At 44.2% G+C, this 18,239-nt stretch overlaps 1 protein-coding gene and 1 non-coding gene across 3 annotated transcripts; one reads left to right on the top strand and one right to left on the bottom strand.

The window, feature by feature from the left end:
- Positions 1 to 7,503: 7,503 nt before the first annotated feature.
- On the top strand, positions 7,504 to 18,129 carry LOC120641453. 2 transcript variants are annotated; one of them, XM_039917596.1, is made up of 24 exons: positions 7,504 to 7,905; positions 9,641 to 9,774; positions 9,899 to 9,983; positions 10,101 to 10,154; positions 10,237 to 10,328; positions 10,403 to 10,506; positions 10,716 to 10,788; positions 10,932 to 11,316; positions 11,868 to 12,191; positions 12,270 to 12,458; positions 12,557 to 12,649; positions 12,741 to 12,798; positions 13,465 to 13,577; positions 14,232 to 14,478; positions 14,587 to 14,705; positions 14,785 to 14,909; positions 15,002 to 15,116; positions 15,248 to 15,303; positions 15,616 to 15,709; positions 15,780 to 15,972; positions 16,224 to 16,322; positions 16,434 to 16,558; positions 16,673 to 16,735; positions 17,817 to 18,129. In XM_039917596.1, exons 1-24 carry the CDS (start codon positions 7,867 to 7,869, stop codon positions 17,919 to 17,921), a joined length of 3,084 nt encoding a protein of 1,027 aa, XP_039773530.1. In that variant the 5' UTR covers positions 7,504 to 7,866; the 3' UTR covers positions 17,922 to 18,129. The 2 variants fall into 2 exon arrangements, with proteins under 2 accessions (XP_039773530.1, XP_039773531.1); XM_039917597.1 differs by lacking the exon at positions 10,716 to 10,788 and having other exon boundaries at positions 11,252 to 11,316.
- TRNAT-CGU lies at positions 9,532 to 9,603 on the bottom strand. Its single transcript has one exon. It is a non-coding gene; the product is annotated as a tRNA-Thr (tRNA).
- Positions 18,130 to 18,239: the final 110 nt, after the last annotated feature.

The raw sequence follows: 18,239 nt of genomic DNA, 5'->3' as shown, positions 1-18,239 counted from the left end.
AGAAACTGGCCTGAAGAAGCATCCAGAACTTACGGTCAACCCTACTGTCATGGGTCATGGGGAACCAGTCTTCCTCCTCAACGCTCCATCTGAGCCTCTTGACCTTAGCCGCATTGGCTCTGGTCAAATTCTGGAGCAGGAACCCTGGCTCCAGATGCACGACCGTGTCCATACGGAACACTGCGCGCTCGGCCTCTAGGGCCTCGGCTCTGCGAGCTGCTGCTGCAGCAGCTGTGGACCTGCGAGGCACCTGTAGCTGGTGAGCACCTCGCGTCCTGGGCCCGGTGCGACGCTCGGTCGCTGGTGGAGACTCTGCTGCTGCGGATATCTGCTGAGTGCGGCCAGAACATCGTGGAGTCGGTGACCTCTAAGTACTCTGTCCCTGAGACTGCTCTGACTGCGCTGCATCTGAATCTGAGCTATCTGACCCTGTAGCTGCCTCAGAAGCGGCCCTGATGGCCCTGCCCCCTCTGACTCTGCCCCTGCCTCTGCCTCTGGCTGGCTGCTCCCGGATCCCGAACGGACGGGCACGGCCTGATGCCTGCTCCTCGGCGGCCTTGGCCACCACCTCGGCCCTCTCGTCCTCCCTCTCTGCACGGGTCCGCTTGCGGACCGACTTCTCAACCACGATCTCCTTGCCCTTCCTCTTCTCACGGGCCATCTCGGTGAGTAGTGGTGAGAACGCGGCTACGGGTGTGCTAAGGCAAGCGTGAGGCGATGCAAAAACGGCTCAGACAATTTGTCGAGCAGCTTGCGTGCGTGGTGTGGATGGAAATGGAGCGCGGCGTTCGATTACGAGGAGCTGTGGTGGCGTGCGCTGCGTGGAAAGCGTGGGTGTACTTGCGTGGACGAGCTCCGGCGAGGATGAAGGCGGCGGCAGCGGTCAAGCGCGCGGGCGACGCAGAGCGGGCACACGGGCGGCGCGGAGTGGCGAGCACGGGCGCGTGGAGGTGGCGCGGTGTGCGGCGGTGGCGTGGACGCATGGCGGCGGCGCGGACTAGCGGTAGTGGCGGCGTGGAACGGCGAGCGTGGGCGCGGAGAGAGCGGCGGCGGCGTGAAGTTGGGAAACCGAATGAGGAAGAGAGGCCGGCGGCGCAAGCAAGAGACATATATGACATGTGGGCCTTGCGATTTTTCTTAACACCGGTTGATCTGATGCTTAGGTTTAGAACGCCGGTTAAATGCATCGGTTCAGTTCACCCGAGACTCCAGCAAATCTGCATCTGAACACCGGTTGAACCGATGATGTGAAGTTTGAACTCGTCAGTTGAACACTGAAATCATCGGTTGATTGCTAGGTCAGAACTGTGTTATGTTCACCGGTTGATCCGATGCTGTGACATTTGCATACGCCGGTTGAACGCCTGGATTTGACAGAGCTGAGACAGAACTTAGTAATGCTGGTTAAACCGATGGTGTAGATCCATTAAACGTCGGTTTAACCGGTGAACCCAAAAAACCTTCACTCAGCTCACTCTTCTATGCTAAGTCCAATAAACTTATAAAATTCAACTAAACTCAAGTTAATGGACTTGCATCGGCGACTTTACCCCTCAAAATATTTAGGATAGCATACTAGCTTAATAGTTTTCTTTTCAAACACAAGGAAAAGCCGCAAAGCGAGATAAAGCGCCAAATAAAATGTATGAGCCATGTCATAGGAATATTGAAGGTAGAGAGTTTCAAACTCATCATGACATGACTCACTAGGCAATAACGCACCTAACACTTTGCTCTATTCACTTCTCATGAATTGAGACCTTGCATATGAAACAAGTCTCATTTTCATCAAGTGATCTCCTTTGTGACCCTTACGCATGCAATGATGGTGCAAGCTATAACCACATGCGAGAGAAGGGTAAACATGAAGTGCACATCTATATGACAAAAAATGCATAACAAGAATTTAAGTTCTACTTATCAAGTTTGAACCCATGGGAAGCTTCTTCATGATGAGCCTTTCTACAAGCCTAGAGGAAAACAGGTGGACCACCACCTCTAGCTAAACCCATGCTCATCACTATCTTATCATGGTTAGACAAGTGTCTTATATGTATGTATTTTTCTATATGACATGGCAACTTACATGACGTTTGCCGCGTCTAATACATTAAGCTCATTCCCTAGCCTAATAAATATACTCTCCTCTAAGGGTTTTGTGAATATATCCGCCAATTGCTCCTCAGATCTCACACCTTGAAGAGATATGTCTTCTTTAGCTTCGTGATCATGCAAGAAGTGATGGCGAATATCAATGTACTTTGTGCGAGAGTGTTGAACCGGATTTTTGGCAATTTTTACGGCACTTTCAGTGTCACAAAGGAGTGGAATTCTATCTAGTTTCACACCAAAGTTCAAAACGGTTTGCTTCATATATAGGATTTGGGCACAACATGCACCGGCCGCTATATATTCTGCTTCCGCGGTGGACAAAGCCACGGAATTTTGCTTCTTACTTGACCAAGAAACTAGAAAACGCCCAAGCAAGTGGCAACCCCCGGAGGTACTCTTGCGATCCACACGGCTTCCGGCAAAATCTGAGTCCGAGTATCCCAAGAGATCTAAGCTAGCGCCCTTGGGGTACCACAAGCCTATGCTTGGGGTGTACTTGAGATACCGAAGGATCCTGTTCACAGCCGAGAGGTGTGACTCCTTTGGGTTTGCTTGAAAGCGGGCACACAAGCACACACTAAATATTATATCGGGCCTAGATGCGGTAAGGTAAAGCAAAGACCCTATCATAGAACGATAGAGGGATTGATCAACCGGTTTACCGTCCACATCCAAGTCGAGATGCCCATTGGTTGCCATGGGTGTCTTGATCGGTTTGCATTCATCCATCTTGAACTTCTTCAAGATATCTTTAGTATATTTTTTTTTTTGATGGATGAATGTTCGTTCCTTCAATTATTTGACTTGAAAACCAAGAAAGAAGGTCAATTCGCCGATCATGGACATCTCGAATTCCCTAGACATCATGGTAGCAAACTCATGGCTTAGTAAATCATTAGTTGAGCCAAAGATAATATCGTCAACATAGATTTGACAAATGAAAAGGTCCCTGTTGACGTCTTTTGTGAACAATGTGGTGTCCACCCTCCCGATCTTGAAGCCTTGCATGATTAGAATGTCACGAAGCCTCTCATATCAAGTCCTTGGAGCTTGTTTGAGCCCATAGAGTGCCTTGTGCAATCTATAAACATGGTTAGAATTTCTCGGATCTTTAAACCCGGGAAGTTGCTCAACATAAACAAGTTCGTTAATAAAGCCATTTAAGAATGTAATTTTCACATCTATTTGATATAATTTGATATTATGATGAAAAGAATAAGCAAGAAGAAGGCGGATAGCTTCAAGTCTTGCAACCGGAGCAAAAGTTTCACCAAAACCCAAACCCTCGATTTGAGAAAACCCTTTTGCCACAAGTCTTGATTTATTGCGTACCACCACCCCATGTTCATCTTACTTGTTTCGGAAGACCCACTTAGTGCCGATGATGTTCTTGTTTTTTTGAGGAGTTTCGAGGACCCAAACTTCATTGTAGGTGAAGTTGTTCAATTCTTCTTGCATGGCCATCACCCAATCCGAGTCCTCAAGTGCTTCCTCTATGCTAGTGGGTTCAATACAAGAAACAAACGAGTAATGTGTAGACGAGGAAGGTCCTCCCCTTTGATTATTGCCTTCATGCACCTCTTCCGGCTTGATATCCCCAATGTACATCTTCTTCAAAGCTTCTTCAATCTCCTCATCACCTACATTGTCATAGCCATTAACCTCCTCTTGGGAGTCATTAGATTCATCAAACTCCACATCACATGTTTCTTCAACTAACCCGGAGGTTTCATTGAATACTCTATATGCTTTGGAGTTTGATGCATAACCAAGAAAGAATCCTTCATCACATCTACTCTCAAACTTACCGAGTCGTTTCTTCTTATAAATGAAGCATTTGCAACCAAAGACTCGAAAGTAGGAGATGTTTGGTTTCTTCCCGGTGATGAGTTCATATGGCGTTTTCTTGAGGAGTTGGTGGAGATACACCGGTTGGATGCATGGCAAGCCGTATTGATTGCTTCCGCCCAAAACCTCTCGGACGTGCAATAATCATCCAACATTGCACTTGCTAGAGTGATTAGTGTTTTATTCTTTCTTTCCACCACTCCATTTTGTTGAGGCGTGTAGGTGGCGGAAAACTCATGCTTGATACCCTCTTCATCGCACCATTCTTCAATCTTCATATTCTTGAACTCGGTGCCGTTGTCACTCCAGATCTTCACAATTGGGGAGTTGTACTCCCTTTGAGCTCTTCTTGCAAATGTCTTGAAGACTTCCGGAGTTTCACTCTTATCGCCTAGAAACATGACCCAAGTATAACGTGAAAAATCATCAATGATTACTAGGCAATAGAGGTTACCACCAATGCTCTTGTATGTGGTTGGACAAAAAGATCCATGTGAAGTAGCTCGAGCGGCTTGGAGGTAGACAACATCGTCTTGATGGGATGATGTGTTGCAACTTGCTTTCCGGCTTGACATGCACTACATAGTTTGTTCTTGTCAAAGGTGACATCCTTCGAGACGGTGATCATCCCTCTCTTGTGGGCTTTTTTGAGGTTGCTCATGCCAATATGAGCAATTTTTCTATGCCAAAGCCACCCAAGAGACGATTTGGTGAAGAGGCATGTCATGGACCTTGTTTGCTTTGAAGAGAAATCCACCAAGTAAATGTTGCCATGCCTAAACCTCGTGAATACCAATGACTTATCTTCTTCAAGGGTTACTACAACACCATTCTTATCAAAGGTACACGTTAGTCCAAGATCACATAATTGAGCAATTGAAATAAGATTAAAACTAAGTGATTCTACAAACAAAACATTAGAAATGGATAAATCTTTAGAAATTGTTATTCTACCCAAATCTAAAACTTTCCCCCTTGAGTTATCACCATAGGTGACATGTTCATGATTGCCGGGGTTTTCAAGAGAGGTGAACATGCTATCATTGCCGGTCAAGTGTTGAGAGCAACCGCTATCAAGTACCCAATGTTTTCCACCGGCTTTGTAGTTCACCTACACAAATGAGAATCATTTTTGAGTTTTTGAAACCCAAACGAGCTTTGGGCCTTGCACATGTGTGACAAGAGCTTTGGGAACCCAAAGTTGCTTGGGGAGCTTCTTCTTTACTTCCTTTGTAATCTTGCCAATGAATTTGGCCTTCACCTTGCCCTTCACCTTACTCAAAAGAAAATGGTTATTTTGATGCATAGATGAGTAATTTTTAGGTAAAGTAGGGAAAGGACGTGATGGCAAAGGACACTCCCTAGTGTGGTGTCCGGTGACTTGGTAATATTGACAATATGATCCAACTTCTTTAATGAAGCTAGTCTTGATCTCCGGAGAAGGAGTCGTGCCTTGGTTTGGCTCCGGAAATGAACCAAGACATCTCTTGCCATAGTCACGAGCATTGTTGAAGAGAATTTCCTTCTGGATGTATTCTCCTCGTGAGAGTTTCTCCACACTACTCTTGAGGCTTGCCACTTGATCCATCAATTCCTTTTCCCTAGAGGGAGCAAGCTCGGGCAAAATATTAGTAGCATTTGCATAATTGAGTAGGTCATCACATAAAGTAGAAGCATTGACCTTTTCAATATTTTCATTGATAGAGTTCTCAAGACTCGGGTCAATTGCTTCATAGGCAAACTCAAGCTCTTGATATTTGTGAGCTAACTCCCTATGCTCTTGTTTGAGCTTTTTGTGATTCTCTTCAACTTGCTTAGCAAGTGCAAGTGACTCATGATACTTTTTGAGCAAGTCATTGTACTTGCCAAGCAAATCGGAGTGAGCTAGCTCTAGCTTAGCATGAGTGCTCTCAAGAAGCTTGACCTTTCCCTTTTCCCTCTTGATGACGGATGTATAATCATTGATGAGGTTAGCAAATTCATTAGGATCAAGATCATCATCACTATCACTATCACTATCACTATCCTCCTCACATACCTTTGTGTTACCTTTTGCCATGAGGCACATAGGAGGTGGAGGTAGCAATGGTTCTTCATTGGTGAGAGCAATGGTGACGATGTCTTCTTCATCACTTGATTCTTCACTTGATGAGACATCGGTCACTCATTCTTGTTTTTTCACCAAGAAGCTTCTCTTGGTGTTGCCTTTCTTCTTTGGGAAGAACTTGGTCTTCTTGTCATGGCTCTTCTTCTTCCCAAGTTTCTTGTTTTTGTTCTTCCTTTCATCTTCATCATCATCGCTTGAATCATGGCGATGCTTGCTCTTGTTATCCTTTTCTTTTGTCCGACTTGTGGCAATCTGGAGAGATGTGACTTTTTTCTCCACAATTGTAGCATGTTTTGTTCTTAACATCTTCCCTTGGCCGGAACATTCTTCTTTTAGGGTCAAAGTTGTAATCCTTCTTGTTGATCTTGTCACTCAAGCGTGTGAACTTTCTCATCATGAGAGCAAGCTCTCCATCATCTTCATCATCGCATGAGATTTCATGACGATTATCTTCTTCATTATTTGAGCTTGATTCTTGCTTGATCATCTTGAGCTTGCGGTGCTTGTTGACCTTGGTTTTGAGAGCGATTGATTTGCTTGAAGTTGGCTCTTCGGACATACCAAGAATACCCATTTCATGAGCGCGAATTTCGCCCACAAGCTCTCCTACTACCATCGTATCAAGATTCTTCTTTTGAAGCATATCATTGATGATGTTGTACTTGGGCTTCAAAAGGAGCATGAGTATCTTGCGGTTGATGGAGCCACTATCAATTTTAGATATTTCAAGTGCATTAATGTCCTTGACAATGACATTCAAGCGAGAATACATATCATTGCAATTTTCATGAGCTAGCATTTTAAAAGAATCATACTTAGCTCTAAATAAGTGTAGTTTATAATACATCGCCAGGTCCACATGTCGGGGCCCCGCTCAGTGTACGTGCTCCCCTTGGACATATAAAAGGGAGAGCACGCCCGCTAGAACACATATACACACAGGCCAAGACTCTCGAGGGCCAGTCAAATGGCAGACATAACACAAGCTCGGATTCACTCCGAACAATCCCGTTCTCAACCTCTTGAGAGCACAAACAATACAACACACAGTGGACGTAGGGTATTACGCTCCGGCGGCCCGAACCACTCTAAAACCTCTGTGTTCATCACATTCTTATATCTTGATTGGACTAATCCTAACTAACCCCCGAGTACTCACCCTCTGGGTTTAGGCGGGTGCACTACGCCACCGGGCTGTGGATTTGCACACCACGACAATAATCCAAAAGATTTTTCCCCCACTGGGGACTGGTCGCGTCAGATGCGACGCCAAGTGCCGGCACCTGATTGCGCGGGGACGATGGCTCCTCTCACGTTTGGGCACCGGGCGCGAGTGATTCTGTCGGTTGTGGTGGGCTCTGTCCCGGGCGCCCTCGGGTCCTCGCCGATCTTCCTTTTATAAACCCCCTCTTCTTCGCTCGCTCGCTCTTCAGATGTTTCAGAGCCTGGTAGCGGGTGTACACGAACACGACACAGCAGACAAGGCAGAGGCCACCAACCTAATCCTCAACTGCCCTCCAGACGCGAACTCCCTCCCCCATCCCCTGCCACCCCAACGCCAGGCCATCTCTCCCCCCGGCCTTGCCTTCGTCGTCGGTTTCGTTCCGGCCCGGGCCTCAGTCGCCGCCGATCCCGCTCCTGAACAGGAAGCTTGCGACAGCGCGCAGGCCTGCTTCCTCCTCGGGCGAAGAAAGGAGGCTCTGATCTTGGCCGGTTGTGATCCCTTCGTCGGGGGGGTTGCCCTGCTGCGCTTGGGCATCGTGCCTCGTCTGCACCGCGGACGGATCGATCGGCCAGCCATGTTCGTCAAGAAGCTCGTCGAGAAGGCCTCCAAGAAGGTACGGTGGCTGCGTCCCCTCCTTCCCCTCTCCCCCTCCGTGTCTGCGTCTCAGACTCTCAGTTTCCACTTTGCCTTCTCCTTCCTGTGTCTGTTCTTGGCTGACGCAGCGTGCTTCTTTGGTGTCTGTCGATGACAACGCTGCAGAACACGCACTTGAAATTTGGGGATCGGCGTGTCTTTCTTGCCGCTTAGGGGCTTTTCTTGTTTTGCCCAGCCTCCGCACTGATTAAATTCCTCGAATTGTCAGTCACAAAAACTGCTTCTTTAGAACGTCACTGTCGTCCATTTTTCTTGTTGGAGCATTGTTTTCCCGTGGAAGCAAGAAAAGAATGTTGCCTCGTAGGCGTATGGTTCGTTCGACTCTGACAGAGACACGGTTCCATTCGAAACTAGTATCTTCAGAAATTCAAACGTTTTCGAAATGTAGGACACCCCAGGAGATCAAGGCACGGCACGCGCAGGCCATGTGATCTCATAAATGCCCAGCCACTAGAATATTGTTTTCCAACACATTGTTTTTTTCTTCTTTTTTTTGCGAAGGAACACACTGTTTATTCCCTGCAGAAAATTGTTACCGGTGGTAAAAGTGAAAGTAAAAAAAAATATATAGAGCGTTCAGTGCAAGCATGATCTTTGTTAAAGGCGATCGAGGCGGATAAGAATTTGCATTGACGAGGTCAGATGCTAGTAGCACATGGGTTTAGTTAGTATACTCCGGAGCGCTTATACAAAACATTATTTGGTCGGTGCTTCGAGATCAACGGACGATAGATTCGCTTACCCCAATGCTGGTTCAACGTATCGCAGTCGCGGGCCGGCCGGCGTCTGCTTGGCATCGAGTCGCACCTGGCCATTCGGCTGTCAGTCTAAGCATGTTTGTTTACCCATAACCCAGCTGTTTTCCTGGCTCTGCTGCGCTGCAAGTATTTTGTCCGGAACCTGTAGGGACAGTAGCGTAGCATGAGCACTTGCGCCCAGGATGGAGATGGCGATGGATGCAGAGGTCAAAGAATGATGCAGCCGCAATCAAATTCAGAGTGGAGCAAGCTGCGTGCGAACTAGAGTAGTTAACGAGAAACGAGAGCAGGTCGTGCAGTGACAGTGACACGGCGAGCGGAGAGCCGGTAGCACTAGGGATAGAAATAAGCTGGTCATTGTGAGAGTTAGGATAACCTACACGTTGTTTGGCGTAGAACTTTTCAAACCATCGTACGTGTACGGCTGTCACCTGGCAGCTTGATTTTCAGAGCAAGCTAGATCCGGGACACATGGCAGTTCGGAATGGCACCGCATTTTGTTAGGAAAAAAAGAATGGCACAAAATAAGGTGTGAGGTGTGCGAGACTGAGGTGACCGGCCATGTGCAATAGTGCAAGGCCGGTGAGTAGCTGGACCAGGAGACCATCAATTGGTGCCACGTAGCCGTTGTTTCGTTCATCTTCTTTGCTAATCATTGCACTAAAAGTTCGCGCGACTCTTGCCCAATTTCTTGTGGGCACCATACGGCTGGAAGATCGATTCCAATGCGATAGTAGAAAAAAAACATTTCGTTTGGACAGAGAATACAATACTCCTCGCTCTAAGCAAAGGGGGAAAAATTTAACTAAAAAAATTCCAGTTAGTTTAGCTCCCGGCGAGGATCGAACTCGCGACCTTTCGCTTACGAAGCGAACGCACTACCACTATGCTACGGAAGCAGTTGATGCTGGCAAAATGACACGTTCTTATTCATAGCAAAATTTCGGAAGCATCAGCAGCCTGCGCGCCGAGGACGTGAGCCCGCGGCTGGCCTTCCACTACGGCGTCCCCGCCGACGCCGCCCTCCTCGCCTACGACCCCGTCCTCCACGTCCTCGCCGTCGCCACCAGGTAACAGCACGGCCACCGCCTGCTGGCCCCCTTCCACTTCCGCTTCTGCTTCAAGTTTTCGCTTCCGGACTCCCGGTCTCAGTTCTTCCGAGTTCTGACAAGGCCGATGCACATTTGCTTTCAGGAATGGGCAGATCAAGCTGTTCGGCCGCGACAACACGCAGGCTCTGCTCCAGTCCCCCTCCCCACTCCCTTCCAGGTTCTTGCAGGTACCGCACCGTCTTCCCGCCTCCAACCCCTCTGCTTAATTTTGAGTGTCCAATCCAATGTTGCATGGGGAGACCTGGAAGCAATTCAGTCGCTCACTCTTCGATGTTCCGTTTCAGTTTGCCGAGGGCCAAGGGGTTCTGCTCAATGTCAACACCCAGAACCAGATCGAGGTGAGTAGGTCTACCCGCTGAGCATATTTGACTCTGTCGTTTTTTCCATGCCTTGGTAATCGGTAAGGCATCTTGTGTGCAGGTTTGGGACATTGACACGAAAAAACTGTGCTATGTGCACCCGTTTGAAAAGGGGATCACTGCCTTTTCTGTGCTACAGAAGAGCTTCTACACGTGAGTTATAGTGCTTGCCGAGTGTATAAAGTCTAGTGTATTTCGTGCTCTAATGGCAATTTTGTGCCTGACAGATACGTAGGAGATAGTTCTGGAAACGTGTTTCTGTTGAAACTTGATCTGGCTCAGAGATGCCTAGCTGACATGCCGTACTGGATTCCTTTTGCTGAATCTTATGGTATGCTATTGCTGCACTGAAATATCTGCCTGCCATGTCCAAACTCAACTTTATCAATCTGTGTTTCAATTTTTGTTTTTTGCAATTTGTGGTTATATTAAGAAGAGAGCACTCTTCGGATGTTGGTTTAATTTTCAGATAATTCTTTCTATAAGAGAGTCCGTAAAACGAAGTGGTTGCTGAAATTTGAATCTTTTTTCCTGCTGAAGGTTCTGCTGCCAGTGTTGGTAATGATGTTGAAGTAATATTTGTATCACCACAGCCTATGGCAGAATCTAACAGGTTGATCTCTTCCTAAGACACGGGCCATAGATCCTGATTTAGGATTAGCAACTGCATCTTTCTACTCCATCTAGTATTCGTGTTTGATCTTACATACCAGACATAGAAAAGAAGTCTCATGCAGGTACACTCTTTCTCCTCAGGGTGCTTATTATCTTCAGAGACGGGGTTATGAGTTTGTGGGATATCAAAGCAAGCAAAGCAGTATCCATATCTGGTAAAAATATGCAGCAACAATCACACCAGGAGGCTAAAACTGTAGCATCTGCGTGCTGGGTTTGTGCCAAGGGAAGCAAAATTGCTATTGGATATGACAATGGTGATCTGTACATTTGGGCCATTCCTGAAGTTATTATAAATGCACAAAATTCCTCATCTATGGGCAACCAGAATCTACCTATTCAGAGGCTTAACCTAGGATACAAGCTAGACAAGTTACCAATAGTCTCTTTGAAATGGATCTCTGGTGATGGAAAGGCTGGTCGTTTGTATATCAATGGGTTCAATGATCATGGGCACCTGTTTCAGGTGGAAACACTGACCTTCTTTTACCAAAACACATATTTATCTGTTTCTCAAATACTAGTTTGTAGATTTGTCTACTGCCATAAATTTGAAGCGATTGTTTTCCTATATTACATCCAGATAGTTGGGAGTTTGGGACTTACATCATGGTTAAGTGATGAATTTTTAGTTTCAGTACGTAATATCAGTAAAGGAGCCAAGAAGATACAAACTTAATTTATCATGTGAAGTTATTTTAAAATTACAATGTGCCTTGTTACTTTTAAGATTTTGTTTGTTCGTATGACAGGCTAATTTAGACTCGATAATCAACTGATTCTATGATTGGATGGTCTGGAAATAGAAATACCACTTAAAGTAAATAGTAAGCTAGGCAGATCAAAAATATTTTTACTTATCAGTGTCCAGAAACATTTGAAAGTTGCCCACTTCTGTACATTGTTGGAGCCAGTATTTTTTCTGTATAAAAATAGTTTGATGGCTTACATGGATAATGTGTCATGATTGCTTCTGTTCACTAAGAACTGCATCTTTGTTCTGGTGTTAATGAATAGGTTCTGATTCTGAATGAAGAGAGTGAATCGCGAATTGTAAAGATGGTGTTGCCTCTCACTGAATCTTGCCAAGGAATGGAACTTATTACAGGGCTTAGTGACCCAAATAAGCACAGACAAAGTGCTCTTGTTCTCCTGTTGAAATCTGGTCAGATGTGTTTATATGATGATTCAGAAATTGAGCGATATCTCCTTCACTCTCAGTCTAGATCACCATCAACACTTCCAAACTATTCATCTGTGAAGCTTCCTTATGGTGATTCGGGAATCAGTGTTGCCAAGATTTATACAAGTAACCCTGCAGCATTAGCTTCTGTGGATGAGGCATGTATAGATTTGTAATTTTCTTGCAGAAACTTTGAACTCTTTGATCTGACAGTTTCATCTTCTAATGATGGGCAGGATTATTTTTCGTTAGCATCGAAATATCCATCGCTGTTCTCAATGAAGGATAAAGGCCAAACTTTAACAAGTTTTACCAACATTCATAAGACCCGGAACCTTTACATAACTGGACATCTAGATGGAACCATAAGCTTCTGGGATGCATCATGCCCCCTTTTGCTGCAGATTTTTATGATAAAGCAGCAGGTTCCTTCTAATCCTCAGTTATTTGATGGCCGTTTAATAGTTATGCATTTACTGATTTGCATACGAATTAACATGTCGACTCCTTGATAACTATGCAGAATGAAGACAATACATCTAGTGGCAACCCTATCACATCATTACAGTTCGACATGCCCTCCAGCATTCTGATATCTGGAGATACGAGTGGAACGGTGAGTCATTCCACATCAATAAAACATGGTTCCTAGCTTGCATATCTGATACTCTTGCAGTGCAATGAAGCTTCTTTCCTCTTATTTCTAGGTCCGTATTATTACATTTAAAAAGGACTCCGCTGATAATATATTCTCCTTTTTAAACGGTACTGTTCTCATTATGTCCCTAAACCCATTATTTGGTGTTTCTATCTTGATATATACTTATGTCTTGCTCGTCTGAAAGTTTACACTACAAGTCTACAACAATACCTGTTTTATCACTGGAAAATGTTGACCTTTACCAGTAAGATGTGTACTTGCTCAATGGATCATGAAACTAATAAATAGCCAGCATAGTTTTAGTATTTTCTAAGGGGCAGCTGTTCAGGTCTAAAATCTATGTGTTCTTTTTCTTCATAACATAATTTTTCGGCTTGTGATAATAGTGTTCTAAACAATCATCATCAAATTTAATTATAGGTTGCCAATATCTTGTGCCTTATGTTAATGGTAAAGAATAACGTGACAAATATCCTTTTAAGCTAATTGATATTAGTATAGAAGAGATGTTTGGGGGTTTCCTGCTAAAGTACAAATTTGTTCCTCAAAAGAAAAGGAATATGATATGATGTTGCTCAAAAATGGGTAAGTTTGGTTGGTTAGATGATATATAGTCTACAAGTGTCAAGTATTCGTAGAAGAAGGTATAAAGACGCTGTTAGTGATTGGTATTTCTTGGTCTTATCATCTGAATGATGCATCTTTCTTCATGAAATCTTCAAATATATGATTATTCATGCTCTATCTTACGTGATCAAATAACTTGACAGCAAAGCAAGGAGATAACTACAATGTCAGAAGTATAAAACTCAAAGGAGCTGTAACCACAACGTCTTGTATCTCGAAATCAAAGCATTTTGCTGCTGGAACAGAAAAGGGGATAGTAAGTAATCTGTTGTTTGTACAAAACATACTCCGTTGTTTTCTTTCTGTCTGTCAATCCCTAGGCACTGTTTAGTCAACAAGCTTAATAGCCCATGTAATTGTGCAGCTAGGTTTGAGGTAGAGCTGTCTTCATATATTTTTACCATTTGATTAATAAGATATTTTTTAAGATTTTATTTTTTATATATTTTTACAATTTAAGAATTTATTCCTTGAATATCACATGTTGTTTTTAATGTACATAGATAAGGCAGCTTCCTTAGTCTCACCAACATGTTTGTGTCCTAGTTTCAGAAGATGACAGTTGTTTATCTACAAGAGCCAGAACTATCAAATACCAGTATGTGGTTGCTATGCTACCTTACTGGAAAGTAGCAAAACTAAATGGTTACAGATAATATTAGCATACTACTTTCATTTTTTTTTAAAAAAAAGAACAAGAGAAACTGTGGAGTCTCATGATGTCCATAAAAATTTTGACATTCCTGGCTTACAATGGCTAATGCTATGATATCAGTTAGTGCTTCGTTATTTCATAGAGCTAACATTATGTCTTTAAGCATATATGTACCTCAGATTTGTTAAGATCAATATCTGGCCGCAGCGGTCTTAGCCAACAAAGTGCTATAATGTCACCAAATCTGTCTTTCAGGTATCAGTTATCAACATAGAAGATGCTACAATCTTATATCAAAAACGGTTTGAATGCCGGCTATCTGGTGGAATCGCCTCTTTGCATTTTGAAATATATGGCCATAATGGATATGACAAGGACATTCTGATAATAGCGATGGAAGATTCATCTATTTTTATTCTTGAGGAAGAAACTGGGAAACTTTTGAACCCCAACCCAGTCCAGACAGACAAACCCTCTAAAGCCCTTCTTCTGCAGATGTTGGGTGAGCTTTATGGCCTTGCATATAAATCAAATCTTTTTGTTAGATAAATTTATTGTATCATCATGCCGCTATATCATTCTAAAGCCCTCAACAATTTGCGCATGACAGAGTTATCTCCCAATGACGCATCAGTTTCAGATAACCACGATGCAGTGTCGAAGGAATCATTGTTGTTGCTTTGCACTGAAAATGCAATCCGCTTATTTTCCTTGAGCCATGCAATTCAGGTATTTCTATTTCTACTTATCTGTATTTTTTCCTTTTACGTTAGTTGATGTTGTTCTTATGGTGTTGCACTCCATTCAGGGAACAAAGAAGATAATTAATAAGAAGAAATTTAGCAGTAATTGTTGCTTCGCCTCTCTTATTCATAGCTCTTCTGATGAAATTGGACTTATTCTTGTCTTCTCCAATGGAAAAATTGAAATAAGGTAAGACAACAGTTCAGTTGTAGACCTCAATGTCTCTGTGGATATTAAAATGACGTTAATGTACATATCTAGTTTCTTTTGTGAAACTCCAGATCTCTGCCAGATTTATCCTTATTGAAGGATGCCTGTTTACGAGGTTTTGTGTACTCAAGAAACCTGAATTCAACAAGTTCCATAGCTTGTTCATCTGATGGAGAAACCATCTTGGTATGTAGTGCACCATGCTTTCCTCAAACTATTTCCGCTTTTGAAAGATATTCTACTAAATAAAATGTAGATTTCGATTGTAAAATAATGCATTGCCTTCTATAAAAAAAATAACCAGATCAATTTTACAGATTAATGGAGAGGAAACCTATTTTTTCTCTACACTCTGCCAAAATGACATCTACAGGTATGTTATCTTTAGCAGTGCTTATCATGGTCAGTATGTGATTTTGATAGTTATTACCATGTAAAGAAGTTCATGTGCTGTCCTGAAAGTTGTGTCATTAGGGTGTTTGAATGTTCTGTCATTAGGGTGTTGCAATTTCATGCCTTGGCAGAGATCCATGGGTTCATGATTAAGCTGCTGCCATAGTTGCCAATGTCTAACCTAATAATTCAAAATTTCTTTTAAATTCTAGTGCTGAATACCTAGATGTAGCTCCTTTTAGTTATTTTTGAGTTCGGCTTATAGTATCTGACTGCTAATGTTTGTGCACAGGCACGTTGACAGCATTAGTACAGTATACAGAAAAGATACCTCACCCAGGGAAGAATCTTCTTTAATGGTGAAATCTCCTAAAGAAAAGAAAAAGGTATTAATTGATCATAGAAAAACTGGAAGCCATCTACATATTTTTTTCTGACAATGGAAATATGGAACAGGGCCTTTTTGGAATGATCATGAAAGATAACAAAGGAAGCAAATCAAAAGAGAGTGATGCAAATGGCAGCGAGCAATGTATTGCAACAACTTCTGAAGAGCTGGCTTCAATATTTTCATCAGCTAACTTTGCTCCACCAACTGAGAGAAGGAACAGTTCACTAAAAGATGAGGAAAATGTCGAGCTGCACATAGGTATATGCTATCGATTTGCTTTAACTTGTGCAGCAGCCTAGATATACTTATGTTTATAATTGTAAAAAATAGCGCGCTATAGCGCCAAAATAGCGTCGCTATAGCGGCCAGAAGTAGCTGTCGCAATGCTCATTAGCGCGCTATAGCGCCAAATAGTGCCGCTATATCGGTAAAATAGCGTTTTGGCCAAACTCCCGCTAAATTCTATAGCTCGCGATTTTAAACATTACTTTATATGTTTACCCCTGAAGATGATATCGACATCGACGACATCCCACAGAAGCAGAGAGGACCACATTTCCCTGGTTTGAGCAAAGAGACAATCAGCAAGGGACTCCAAACCCTTAGAGGTCAGTAAAGCACAATTATCAGATGCTCATAAGATTGTAGTGCACTGAGGCTTTTTAAAATTGGATTCTGATTCAGAAAGAATTTCTGTCATATCATTTATGTACGTGCAGGAAAGCTGAAGCCCAAGACTGAAGAAAAGACAAGTTCGGGAACTAAAAAAACAGAAGATGAAGCACTACTGAGTCAAGTTGACCAGATAAAGATGAAATATGGATATGCAAACGCAGCAAATGATGTGAGTGCTTATAACTCATTTATGCAAAGTGTAGTTATAGAATAATGCAAAGTATAATTTAGTAGCCACGTTTGATTACCGTTTGCCTATCCCTTTTCATGTTTGTATGAACAGGACTCAACCAGTGTTCCAAAAATGATTGGGAACAAGCTGCAGGAGAACATGAAAAAGCTGGAGGTAAGATGCTTACACTTGTAATCTAACCATGCATCACACACTTCACACACTATGGAAACTAGACTTCCACCCTAAGTATACTATTGCTATCGTTCGTGCTGAACTTCAGGCCCTGTTTGGGAGGGCTTCAGCTCCGGCTCCAAGACCGGCTCCTGCTGGAGCCCTCCCAAACGGCATTTTTGGCAATAGCTTCAACTTTAAAGCACCTTGGAGCCCCCGAAATGGCGCTCTCTGGAGCAGATTGGGCGAAGAGGAGCCACGATTTCGTGGCTCCGTCCGGCTCCTCCTTGGTGTTTGCCATCCGTGCCCCCGGGTGGGGCCCGCCGAGGCGCTGTCCACGGGGAGGAGGTGGCCGGCCGCCGACGGTCGCAGGGCCCGCGGCCTGTGGTGGGGGTGAGGGGGAGGTGGCCGGCCGCCGGTGCTTGCAGGGGCGCGGCGCGGCCTGCGAGGCCCGGGAGGAGGTGGCCGGCCGCCGGTGCTTGCAGTGGCGCGGCGCGGCCTGCGAGGCCCGGGAGGAGGTGGCCGGCCGCCGGCGCTCGCACGCAGGGGCGCGCGGCCCGTGGGGAGGAAGAGGGAGCTGCCGGCGGGAGAAGCCGCGGGCGCGCAGGCGCAGGAAGAGGAGGCGCCGCTGGCCTGGGAGGGGGCGCAGACGAAGGCCGCGCTGGCCAGAGGAGGAAGAAAGCTCACGGGAGCACGGAGGAAACGGATAAGGAGAATGGAAGGAATAAAATAAAAAAGAAAAAGAATGGAGGAAAAAATAAAAATTTGCTAAGGGCATATTGGACATTTCATCTCTTCATCCCATTCAAAAAATATGCTGAAACTGTTTTGCTAAATATTTTCTAAAACGGCTCCAATTCCACTAGAGAAGCTGCTCCACCAAAGAAACCGGAGCCGGAGCTGTTTTTGGTGGAACCGGAGCTCTGTCAAACAGGCTCTCAGTCTGAACTTCTTCTTGTTACTGCCAGTTCCATATTTCTTTCAACAAAAAACACCCCATACAAAAAAAACCTGCAGAAATTTAGCATACTCGACATGCAACAGGCAGACAGTTAACTATGGACCAACGTGCTTTCTGCAGGGCATTAACCTTCGGGCTGCAGATATGGTCACTGGTGCTCAGTCATTCTCCGCAATGGCAAAAGAGCTGCTCCGGACTACCAAGAACGAGAAGGGGTCCTCGTAACAATGTGGACCCATAACAATTTTCCCCTCCTGTTGTAAAGTTCTTTAGAATACCGCTGTTGTCAAATTCAGTTCCACTACATATAGCCATGTTGTTGTAAATAATGAATTTGAGGGTCACCGCATGAACATTACATTGCGAGGTGCTTTCTCTGTGACAGTTTTTCGTTCGTACACCTAATGAGGATAATACCAACATTTTTCATGGATGAGCAATCAAAATCTTACATGTATTTCATACTTGGGAGTACAATGACCAGATCCATGGTATATAGCTTTCCCTTCTCAAATTGAACAGAAAAAGAACACTTTCACACCA

The sequence above is a fragment of the Panicum virgatum genome, chromosome 7K (assembly GCF_016808335.1).
Source record: "Panicum virgatum strain AP13 chromosome 7K, P.virgatum_v5, whole genome shotgun sequence".
Taxonomy (NCBI): domain Eukaryota; kingdom Viridiplantae; phylum Streptophyta; class Magnoliopsida; order Poales; family Poaceae; genus Panicum; species Panicum virgatum.
The sequence above is the reverse complement of the archived record's forward strand: the minus strand, read 5'-3'. Positions and strand labels throughout refer to the sequence as shown.